This window comes from Ips typographus, linkage group LG1, assembly GCF_016097725.1.
Source record: "Ips typographus isolate SLU linkage group LG1, UJ_Ityp_2.0, whole genome shotgun sequence".
Taxonomy (NCBI): Eukaryota; Metazoa; Arthropoda; class Insecta; order Coleoptera; family Curculionidae; genus Ips; species Ips typographus.
In genome coordinates, this window is record NC_138422.1 from 24,906,767 (window position 1) to 24,919,251 (window position 12,485).

The 12,485-nt window shown below is 35.0% G+C and overlaps 2 protein-coding genes across 2 annotated transcripts; one reads left to right on the forward strand and one right to left on the reverse strand.

The window, feature by feature from the left end:
- Nucleotides 1-141: 141 nt before the first annotated feature.
- LOC145735437 (arginine-hydroxylase NDUFAF5, mitochondrial) lies at nucleotides 142-6,306 on the forward strand. The gene is made up of 4 exons (XM_081989345.1): nucleotides 142-562; nucleotides 614-765; nucleotides 2,343-2,825; nucleotides 6,038-6,306. The coding sequence occupies exons 1-4, from the start codon at nucleotides 292-294 to the stop codon at nucleotides 6,179-6,181; spliced, it is 1,050 nt and encodes a 349-aa protein (XP_081845471.1). The 5' UTR covers nucleotides 142-291; the 3' UTR covers nucleotides 6,182-6,306.
- A 128-nt stretch (nucleotides 6,307-6,434) lies between these two features.
- On the reverse strand, nucleotides 6,435-10,228 carry LOC145735459 (proteasome subunit beta type-7-like). The gene is made up of 6 exons (XM_081989374.1): nucleotides 10,054-10,228; nucleotides 8,011-8,190; nucleotides 7,714-7,907; nucleotides 6,862-7,004; nucleotides 6,649-6,805; nucleotides 6,435-6,592 (listed from the first exon to the last, which is right to left on the reverse strand). The coding sequence occupies exons 1-6, from the start codon at nucleotides 10,113-10,115 to the stop codon at nucleotides 6,501-6,503; spliced, it is 828 nt and encodes a 275-aa protein (XP_081845500.1). The 5' UTR covers nucleotides 10,116-10,228; the 3' UTR covers nucleotides 6,435-6,500.
- Nucleotides 10,229-12,485: the final 2,257 nt, after the last annotated feature.

Consider the following 12,485-nt stretch of genomic DNA (forward strand, 5'->3'; position numbering starts at 1 on the left):
TAAGGTAGTCTCAAGAAGTAAAAATAATAAATAAGTATTATGGAATGATTATTAATATTAGACCCTTTTCATACGCGTTGTGCGTATAAATTTGACTATGATATTTGACAGTTGACATCGTCTGTCATTTGGTTCTCTAAAATTTTGATTTTTGACATTAAACCTAACCTCCAAACGAGCCAAGTTTATCATCAGTGTTTATTTATAATTGAATTGTGATTGTAGTTAGAAAAACCAAACAAAACTTCTGTAAATTGGAACGTTTCGTGATGATTTAAGTATTTTAAAGACATGTATCCCGTCGCATCCTTACTGTGTTGTCGAAACTCCGTATATCACTCCTACACCCGTTTGTTATCCCTCACTACAATCAACTTTAGAATCCGAAATGAACTTCAATCCCTCAATATCTTCGACAGAAACACGAAAACGTTGCAAAGGCAACGCGCCGCCCTAGCCGAAGATGCCAATTTGTATGACTACCTCAAAGATGAGATTGGATTCCGTCTGGCTGATCGAGTGTTTGATATTAAGCGCAAATTCAAACTGGCCGCCGACATTGGTTTGTAACTCTATTAGTTTGTGTGCGAAAGTTGCAACATTGCTGCTGCAGGCTGCAATCGAGGCTACATATCAAAACACATCTCCCCTGACTCTGTCGAGGAGTTAATAATTTGTGATGTCAGTCAACAGAATTTAGATGTTGTACCTGTGATGGAGGGAATCAAAGTTAGAAAATTGATTCTAGATGAGGAAAATATTGAGGTAAGTAATTTAAATTATAGTAAAGGTCCTAAAAAAGTGGAAAACTTGGTGGCAAAGTGAATTTAGGTATTTTAAGTAGGTAAAATGTACGGATAGAGCACCTAACAAACAGTTCAGTCACATGATTTGTTCAATTTATCTGAGGCTTCTTTTCTCAAAATTCTGTTAGAAAATATCAGTTTCAACTGACAACATAACAAGTAAAATACATTTATTATCCTTAGAGATGTTTTTAAGAACTTAATGAGAGTTTAAAGAATTTTAAGTGAATTTAAGAAAATGATGAAAAATATACTAATAAATGCATATCCAAAGCAAGGATTCAAGTAAAGGAGGTTGGACTATTTGGAAATTATAAAATCAACAATACCAATTAGATAGTGTAAGTAGTATTTACAGTTCCATAGAACCAAATTCAACAATTTTGAGATAATTAAGGAACATTTTTATTTTTTACTTATGACATGTGACAGCTGTTGTAACTGTCAAAACCCTTTTTCTAGTGACCTGAAACTATATAACCTACAAATACTTGTTTATTTGAGGAATTACACTGGAAGTTGTGTTTAAAGCACCATGGAGCATGGAGCCAAATTTACCAATTGGCATGTTAAGGAACACTTTAATACTTTGCTTGGATAGCTGTCATAACTGTCAAAACTCACTCACCAGTGACCTGACCTGAAAGTCTAAAATGCCAAATAGTTGTGTTTTGAAAAGTTGCATTGTAAGTTGTGTTTACAGCTTCAAGGAGCCAAATTTGTCAGTTTTGTTCTGACGTTAAGGAACACTTTGATACTTTTTCCTTCCTTTCATAGAACTATAAATACAATCTGCTGTGGGATTTATGCAAGTGCTAGTATCATTTTTGATTGGTAATTATGTGTCACAGGTGTGTGATTTTTGACAACTGTCAGGTAATGTAAGAACCATATCAAAATGTCACTTAGTCTCACAAATGTAAAATTTGGGGCTCTATTGAGGATTGAGGTGTAAATTGTAATTAACAACTGGTTCTGCAGTTCATATAGTTTCATTTCACTGTTGAATGAATTTTAATAGTTATAACAAGTTTCACCTGTTTAAAAGCCACATTGTGGAGTGTCATAAATGTCAAATTTAATGCCTTAAACTGTCATTTAATGTTACGACTGCCAAATTAAACTCCGCCAGTTACCATTAACAATTTGCGGCATGATTCATCAAAGATAAGCGACTATTTGACATTTTACAGTTATATGGGGCTGTTTAATGAGTTTAGACAGCTCTCAAGTCATAAGCCTGTCATTAAACGTCATAGCTAATTCAGTTTGTCAAAGTGGTCCCATTTTTCTAACCACACGAATTAAAAGCTTTTTGGCGTTACCAAAATTACTGAATCATCAGTTTCATCGCTAAGTTAACTGTAATCTAAGATGTTTATAGTGTTTTATATAGTATTTCAACCCCCGGATCTCCATAATAAAACAATTATTTAGGATTATCATGTAATACATAGCAATCAAGTTATTTTTGGAGAGTACTGGTCAGGGTAAAAAAGTACTGCCCCGTTTTCATAAAACACCTTGTATTTTCAGTTTGAACCAAACTCTCTAGACCTGGTGGTGTCATGTTTAAGTCTACACTGGGTAAACGATCTTCCTAAAGCTTTCCACAAAATTCTGGAAAGTTTAAAACAAGATGGAGTATTCTTAGCATCGGTATTTGGAGGTGACACTTTATATGAGTTACGTTCTTCGCTTCAACTCGCCGAATTAGAGAGGAAAGGAGGTTTGTCTCCGCATATTTCACCCTTTACTGAAGTAAGGGATATCGGTAGTTTATTAACCAATGCTGGGTTCACAATGCTGACTATTGACACTGACGAAATTGTCGTCAATTACCCGAGCATATTTGAATTAATGTGGGATTTGAAAGGGATGGCAGAAAGCAATGCAGCCCTTAACAGGTCACTGCATTTGAATAGGGACGTGCAATTTGCTGCCGCCGCTATTTATCAGCAACTTTACGGAAAGACGGATCCGGATTCTGGAAAGAATACAGTGCCAGCAACGTTTCAGGTAAGTTTATTAATAGATGCATTATCATGTAGGTAGTTTGTGTAAGTTTTGGAATGCGGGCAAACTGCATTTTTATTTTTACTTGTGTTGCTTATCAACCAGTTTTGATCATTATGGGATGCAGCCGCTGATGAGTAATATGCGATTGAAAATGTTAGTACGTTTACTAGACTGGAAAAACCTTTAATACTTTTGCAAGAAATGTTCAGGTTTAGTTCAATGACATGCGAAATCGATCATTTTGAACAGTGCGAGGCATATGCCACCCAACAATCTTTGTTTTGGTAGAATAAAGTAATGCGCCAGTTAATTATTTTGCTTGTTGTATATTGCCGTAATAAAAAGTGTTTAAATGTTCAGTTGAATTTAGTGAATTTACAAGTGGAACTGAAGAAATTGCTACACTTTTATTTCTTACAAGAATAAGGCATATTATTTTGCTCGAATTATGAAAAATGAGTTCAAAAGAATGGTCACATGCAGTAAAAATATGTTTTGGATGGTCTCCAGAAAAAGTGGTTTTTTGTGTCTTCCAAATAGATAATTAAAAACATAAAACTTGGATCGATTCTCCTTAATAGTAAACCTGTCTTAAAAATAGTACAAAGATGTTCCTGCAGAAAGAAATTTTATTGCTACTTGGACGTCAAACCAAGCACAAAACTCATGATTAACAACGGTGAGAAGAAAATAATTACCACCCATTCGTTAAGAGCTACAGCTTGTCTAAGTTGACTAAATAAGGGATGGAAGAGCAACAATTAAAACTACCTGTCATTCTAATGCAAAATGCATTATGTATACCTTTAAATAAATGCAGACCATCAAACCATAAATAAACTAAACCAACCAATAAGCAAAATGAAAGCCAGCACCGGAATCTGCCATTTCAAAGATAACTATGGATATGAGGTTATTGGAACTTCTATAATTTTTAATAAATTAGTTCTTTCCGTTTTTCATGTGTTTCTTTAATCAGGAAGTATTCCATTAAATATTCGGATTCAACCGTTTTTTTTTAAACTAAATTTGGTTATTTTTATATTTTCCTAAAAGAGCCCACCATATAACATGTAGCTTTTAGACCCAAGAATTTACGGTAATTTTAATGGATTACCTCCGAAAATTTTCCCTAAAAAACGGAGTAAAGTATCGTTTACCTGTACTATTTGCATAAAATAAATGAGTGCGTCAACGATACCTATTTTAGATGTTTTATACCTATTGGCAGTCCTTTTTCGATTTAAAACAAGTTAGTGAAATGTTTACATAAAGTTTTTCCAATTGAATGTTTCTGTTGGAACGATTTTGTGGTTTTTGCGAATGGGGTCGTAAACCAACATTTCTGCAGTAATTAGAAGAGCGCTGAAAAATATTGGACACCTATTTTTTCTTTTTTAAAAACGCAACATTTCACTGTGAAAAAAACGTCACTGAAAAGCATATACTTATGTGGTACACATTACATCTGTGACGTAGAAAAGCACCTACCTCTATCTCTCTTATGTGTATAGTGAGTTGATCGAGACGGAATGCATGGATGTGTTAACCAAATGTCAACTAGTGATTCGTGTTTAAAAAGTTATCTTCCATCTGTAAAAAATGCCGTTTAAGCTTTGTGTTGTTCAATCGGGTTCAAACAATAGTAAAGAGTTGTCCCAATAAGATATTTTTACAAGAAAAACCGATACCTGTGGAATGAGTAGTTCGCGTCTTGATTTTAGACATGTTATACAGGGTGTCCCTGTAATGACTGTAAATGCTTAACCACAAATGCCTTGGCCAAAATTAAGGCGCGCCAATATTCTTTGGCAGGGAATGCGGCCTCAGATAGATGGGTCAAGCAAGACTGCTGCTTTTTCCCCTCCCATCGCTGTAAACCAAAAGGATAGGTCTGGAAGAGGAAGTCGCTACAAGTCCAGGAATGTTCCCTTTCGGGAAGTTCCCACAGTTGCATCGGCGTCCTCTGTCCTGGGAGAAGGATGCCCCCGCTGACGGAGGGGCTCTTGTCCTCCATTTCTTCTTTGTCAGCTCGTCCATCTCTGGTGGTCCTGGCAAACTATAGGATGTCCAAACAGCCGGCTTTCGTCCGTCTGTTTTTACATCCTAAAGTTTTGGGGAGTTAGGGTCTGCTTAGGCAAAGCGGGGGAGTGCAGTCAGAGCCCAGTTAGCACCGAGATAACTGCGGAAAGGTTCTACCCAGATTTTGTCTCCGATTGGTCGCCTGAACGCGATGGAACGCATACAGCATGCGTCAACAGTCGGAACTTAATCGACACGGATTGTCGCAGAAACAAACCTATTGCTAGTAGTTTTATAAAAATGTCTAAATTTTAAAAAGTTTGTATATAAAACCTTACATTCCACTATGGTTTACGACCCCATTTGACACGAGGATTAGACAGGATAAAATCATTTGATTTACCGAGGCTTTGGCGGGCAAATTCACGGAATAGTGTAATGGCTTATAAAATTTATCGCAGATATGATAGAATTTTTATTCACACTGTCCCTAAAATTCCAATGTTTGTTGCACACATTCCCGATAATAAAATAACCAATAAAAGCGGGCCTTTTAGGGTTGTAAAACTACAGATTATAAGTTTTTATTTGGTTTGTATTGGAATATACACTAAAGTATGTCGGAACATGGCTGGATCAGTGAATATTGATCTTTTCTTTTTGGATATAAAAAATTCAAAATTATACTGTTTTTTTCCAGTCATCTTATTGAACTAACCTTATATTGTAGAAAATGTGTTATCTTCTTTAAAGTAGCTTTGTTTTCGTTATTTTATTGTATTTAATATGGTTTATTTATATTCAGAGAAAGCTTATAAGTGATTTCTAAAAATGGACAGCCCAGAAGTTTATACCTAATAAAACAAACAAAGCAAACCCTTTATGACTTTCAAATTCTGTGCATACGAATTGTTTTATCATGTATGATATGAGTACGAAAAAATCAGAACAATAAATAGGAGATTATCCTAATACCTATAAGCTGTATTATATAAACCACGTCGTTTTGATGATTTTGGTTTGGTTTTCATTTCAATTCAACTTTATAAAAAATAAGTATCAAACACTTGACCAAATCAAGGTTTACAAATTGTATTTTGTGTTATTACAGATGAGCAATTTGTAGTTGTAACTCTTGCTTTTTGATTATTAAGACTGCGTAAAGAAGATTTTGTTTGTAATTTTTCTAGATAATAAATATGTTGGGATGGAAGCCTCACCCTAAACAACCTAAGCCTCTGCAAAGAGGTACCGGCGAAGTGTCCTTAAAAGATTTATACAAACTGGATGAGATCATTAAGGAAGTGAAAGTTATTAAGGACGATAAAAATTAGTTTTTTTATTTGTTAAAACTGGATGTGTATATTTTGTTATACGATTATTGAAAACCTGTAAATATTTATTAACTGGTTTATTGTTTAATAATTAAAGGACCTGTTGGCATGTGATTGTTGTGGAACCTTTGTTTTTATTAATCCCAACTGATGATTACCTGAACTACTTGTAGTACTCTCTTGTTAGATAACGATCGAGAAAGAGCAAAACCATTAAAATGTTGCACACTAAATAGGGTAAGTACAAAAACGCTTTTAATTAAGTTAAAGTATTTAATTTTAAATCAAAACCCATTAAAAAAATTATTCATATAAGCAATTACAATGTTTCCATCTCCTCAGTTTGGCCGATTGTTTTAACGGCGACTTCCTCGATTTCCACCACTTTTGTAGTTAAAACCGCAGTGGTACCTAAATAACCCAAATTACAACCCCCAGAAAACCAAAAGATAAACCAACACTCTTACCTTTGGGGTATTTGTAAGAATTTTGCTTCTCTCCCTTTTTGTTTGCCTCGTCGTAGGTTCTCTTGTAATCGACGCCATCTCTGCGAATTACGCATACGTCCACATTAGAACCTGAACCCAGGTCGTTGAAAATACCAGCCGCAATAGCATCTCTAACCTAAATCGTTAATATCGTACTTTGAACATTATGTATGTGTAATACAAAACACGTACTAGTTGAATGCCTTCAGCTTCTTCCAGGTCGGGTTTCCAACGGGATTCAAACACAGCCATAGCCGCTAAAGAACCGGAACCCATGGTGGTGTATGGTAGTTTATCGGTGGAACCATGCGGGTAGATCGAGTACAGATGGGAACCTTTTTGTTTTAAGAAAAATTGACTTATTGTCCTGTACATTTAAGTCATTCCACCCTTATTTTTTTTGCATAAACTCTTTTGCAAGAGTGCATTAAGATGTCTATAGTAAGGTTTTTAACAGTTTTTCTAGCACATACAACAGTTTGCAATGGAAAAAAACTGCTTCATTATTTCGTTTTGCATATAAATTAACAGAAAAAAGTGATTTAAGGTAGGAAATGTTTTGCAAAGCTTGCATCCTGAATATTCTTAATTATTCTTGGTTGACGCTCTGTAATTTCCAAGATTAATGAGGGAGACTTATGAACATTTTACACAATATTCTAGATACTTTGGGATATATTGTGTAAAAAAAATTAAGCTTCTCACATAAAAACCGAATTTGTGGTGAATTTTCAAAATTTAGGTTGACGTTGATCATTGGAGAAATATCTATAATCACTCATCCCTGTTAAGCGTAAGATCATATTTTGCATGTTTCTTTTTGTTTTGTTAGTAGCAGAGTACAATGAACTGCTTAAACAATGCATCAATAGGTAGCTGGCAGTATTAAGTAGCTTACCAAAATTACATTTTGTAATGTTCAATAATTATTTTCTATTAATCCATCACTGAAGAGTTACGGTAAATATTATAAGAAACTGTTTATAACATCCTGACTATCATGCTCAATCTATCTCCACACTGTGATACACATATAGACTATACCTGTAGAGTCGACACCTCCTAAAACTAGAGCAGCACCAATGTATCCCTGATAACGGAACAAATATTGCTTCAGCATCTGATTCGCCGTGGCTACTCTAACAACGCGATTGGTGTACAATCGGTGCAGTTCCAGCTGTGACGAAATCATTTGAGTGGTCATTTCAGTGTCGGCCGCGGTTCCAGCTCCACAACAGCTGTACAACAATAATGTTGTTTTTAAAGTTAGGATTATTAATTTTAGGTACAGTGGACAAATTGTTACTCAATAATCTTTAGTACCGAACAGGATTTACTCACTACATGTTAGGTGCCAAGTAATGGATTTTTTCGCAGTTCTTGTCGGCTACAGTGGTGTCTTCGGTAGCTCGGGTGTCCGCACCCAGTATTACACCTTCTTTGTAAATAATTCCCACGATGGTAGTACCAGTTTTTTGGGCTTTTGGTTGGGTCATCCCTTTAGCTTCAAGGGTAGCATTTCTAATAAAATTACATTCACTCTAGATAAGCCATTTTTTTGTCAAAACATTGAAAATTAGATTTTTTTCAAACAGCTAAATCTATCAAAAAAATTCTTTCAGATTTTCTTTTAAAAATTACGTGTTTTTGATAGTATCTAAACAGGTGTTATTCAAATCAAAATTGTTTATATTAAATCACTCTTTGTGTTTTTTTTGCATTTATTTATTTACAGACCAAGCAACTGATGTATCAGCAAACAGGGATTTGGTAGTATTTTTTAGATATTTGCAAAATGACTTCTATCAGTGTCAATGCTGACTCTTTTAGATGTTTTTTAAGGTAGGAGACCTACAAATTTTACCCAAAACCTAAGGGTACCATTTGGTGCAACTGCAATAATGGCCACACCAGCTACATTTTTCTATAAATTTTCCATCAATTGCAGTGCAAATGAAATTTAAAAAAAAAACTGTAAAATGATCAAAAATTAGAGATTTAGAATAGAATATGACATAAATAAAAAATACAGAATCTGTAACAATTTTTAACTGCCACTTTGTTTGTTCTAATGAACCTGAGACAAATTTGAGTCCTCAAAAACATCTCAAACATAATCATAATTAATACAAGGGCATCAGCATCAACTGGACACTTAGAAACAGTTCAAAATGGTTTGACATTGAGAATTATTAATAATATTTATTCTTGTTCTTTTGAAAACTCCAATGACAACAGTGGAAGCTAGAAGATTTGTCTACAGTCTATTCTAAAAAGGTTTATACTTTTTACTGCAGATAAATTTGATTTAGAGATACAGAAAAAGAAAAACCCTCTTAATTTATAATTATTTTTATTTTTTATATAAATTTAAAAAAAAAAAAAAAATTTAAATTTATTTATTTTTTATTTTTATTTTATTTTTTAAATTTATTTACCTAATAACTCTAAATCTGAATAGTTGTAATATAGCACTAGCACAACACCACAATGAATGGAAAATAAAATATGGATATAGAATAGATTTGGTGGGATATTTCTAGATTTGGAAATGACAACAAACTGTTACTATAATTTAGTGTGTAACATTATTATATTACAACAGTTTCATTAATCAAATGGTTAAAACAACCACTTTTTTGTTCTCCTGCACAATTTGCTTTTGGCTTTTATTGAAGTCTACTTGTCAATAACTGATAATTTTGTTCTACTCTTCAAATGGAATAGTCATTAACACAGAAAACACGGTAAATTCTTAAACTCTACCCACTGCTTTGTAGACATACTGAGGGCCAGTACTTTCACTTCAGGATAAGTTTATTTCAAAGATAATTTCTATACAAACTGTGAAATCAGGCACTACTTATTGGTCCATTCTGTCATTTCTATAGAAAGTATTTTTTGCTTGGTGATGCTGAAATTATCCTTAATCCTTAGTCAATTTAAAAAGTTAAAAGTTTCAAAAAAGAAAAATGTTTGGCTGCAATAAATAGATGTGACTAGTTTAATAGTTTATAGAATGTAAGTAAAACTAGTGTGTGTGTAGATTGAAACCCTTCAGTCTCAATTAAATATTTATTGATAATGACTGTCAGAACTCTCAAAATATTATTCATAACCGAATTATTAACTAATAAAAATAACTAAGGGAGGTGGAATCCGAAGAAAAGATGAAAACCTTTTTACTCAGTAGTCAGTATCTGGAGATAATGTTCTTGGGAATAAATGTACAGATTCTGCCAGAAGTTCAAGTGTAAATTATAGTGTACACTTTTACTGTTAAATAATATATAATATAATATGTACAAATCCCAGGAAAAAATTATAGTTCCTTTAAGAAAAAGTTCAACTACTGTAATTATAAAAAGATGAATTAATACATACCGACGGCAGTTTTCAAATGAAAACCCTGGCTGGGATACTTCAGGACACAGAACTGAAGCCATTTTTAATAAATTAAATTATTAGCCTCCACAAGAAACAGAAAAAATTAAGTAAACTTGTAATAAAATACAAATTCACAACAATCACAAGTCATGCAGATTTGCCGGAATTGATCTGTCTCAAGTGTCAACAGTCAACATCAATAAAATGCCGGCTGACAGTCGACAAGTTATGAAATCTGAAGGGTGTCATAGAAGGAGAAGGAAAATAATAATCTTCACCAACTTAACACTCCACTTTATTGAATCCCTTCGAATTCAATGTAGAATCAAATATAACAGATTTTTGTAGGAACTAACTAGAAAATGATTGAGATCGAAAAACGTAAGCATTGAGCAAGAATCGTCCATCTTGTGTTGTAATCCTGAGTTAAAGTGTCTCGTCATCGCCCTGAAGTCAGGTCCTTGCGTCCTATTCTTCTTTTTGCTTCTTGCCGGCTGACACTGCTGACAGTGTCGCCACAGTACCCCCCGTCCAGCGACAAAGTCGCGAAACGAACTGTTTTCCTTGTCTTAGCTGGCAACGTTGCGGGAGATTTTCGAACTTCTTCAAGGCGCGCATACGAATGTTCGGACTGGATCTGGAAATCATCTGGCAGATAGGCGGGCTTTAGGCGGTCTATTGTGATGTTGTCACTACGATTGCCAAGGTCAATCTTGAAGAACTTGTCACTTCTGGAGATAACACGATGGGGTCCAGAGTAAGGCGCTGTCAAAGGTGGTTTTACTGCATTATTTCGCACAAAAACATGGGAACAACTTGAAAGGTCCTTGGAGATAAAAGTTTTAATCTTGCTATGATCAGATGCTGGTCTAGGTTGAAGTTCTAACATTGTTGCTCTGAGTTTGCTGACCAACTCATTTTCGTTGGCTGGTTCAGTGGATGAATTTAGAAATTCTCCTGGTAGTTTAAGAGTGGTTCCATAAACAAGCTCAGCTGGTGAACAATCAATGTCCTCTTTGAAAATGTTTCGAAGACCCAATAAGGTTATTGGTAAAACTTCAGTCCAACGATCCGACTTGGCTGCAATGAGGCTTGCTTTAAGGGTCCTATGAAAACGTTCAATAAAACCATTTGCTTGAGGATGATATGATGTTGTTTTGATGTGCAGAATACCCAAGAATCTGGAAAGTTCTTTGAACAAGCTTGATTCAAATTGTCTCCCTCTATCCGAAGTAATCTTGCTGGGTACACCAAAACGCGATATCCAAGTAGAAATAAAGGTGGATGCAATGGTGGTTGCTGACATGTCTTTAATTGGAACTGCTTCGGGCCATCTAGTGAAACGATCCATCATTGTTAACACATAACGAAAATCACTGGACGATGGCAATGGTCCAACTATGTCGATGTGGACATGGTCAAATCTGTAGTCAGGCATAGAAATTTTCTGGTGAGCTGTCTTAGTATGTCGGTTGATTTTGGAGCGTTGACAGTTGAGGCATTGCCTACTCCAAAGGGCTACTTCTTTCTTGATGTTTCTCCATACGAAACGACTGGTCAGAAGCTTGATGGTTGCCTTAACACCGGGGTGAGAAATTCCATGAAGCTTTCTGAAAATACTAAGTCGATGTTTTTCTGGGATATAAGGACGAAATTTATTTTCAAAAACATCACAGTAAAGTTGAACATCAGTGCCTGGGATTTGAATCTGTTGAAGATTTAAACTGGAGTCAGTAAGCAGCTGGTTTAGTTCTGCGTCGTCAGTCTGATCTGCAGCTATTGCTTGGTAATTAATCTGAATATCTTCAATACTCGAGATTTCAGGTCTGGAAAGGTAGTCTGCTACTATGTTGTCTGAACCTTGAACATGGCGAATGTCAGTGGTAAATTGTGCAATGAAATCTAAATATCGAAACTGTCTAGGAGTGCACTTGTCACTTTTTTGATAGAAAGCAAAAGTGATTGGTTTGTGGTCAGTAAAAACAGTAAATCTGCGGCCTTCTAACATGAATCGAAAGTGTTTAATAGCAGCATAAATGGCGAACAGTTCTCTGTCATAAGCACTATACTTAGCCTGAGCAGTATTTAACTTCTGAGAGAAAAAAGCCAATGGTTGAAGTTGATCATTGTTCTTTTGTTGTAAGGAGGCTCCTACAGCAAAATCCGACGCATCTGTAGACAGAATGAGTTGAGCAGAAGGTAAGGGATGTGACAAAAAGGTGGCTTCAGCGAGGATTTCCTTACAGCTCTCAAATGCCTTCACTGCAACATCAGTCCAAGTTATTGGTTGCTGTTTTTTCTGCTTACCTTTAAGTAAGTCATGTAATGGTGCTTGAAGCTCAGCAGCCTTGGGAATGAATGAACGGTAGAAATTTAACATCCCAAGAAACCGTCGAAGTTGCTGAGTGTTGTTGGGCTTGGTAAAATTC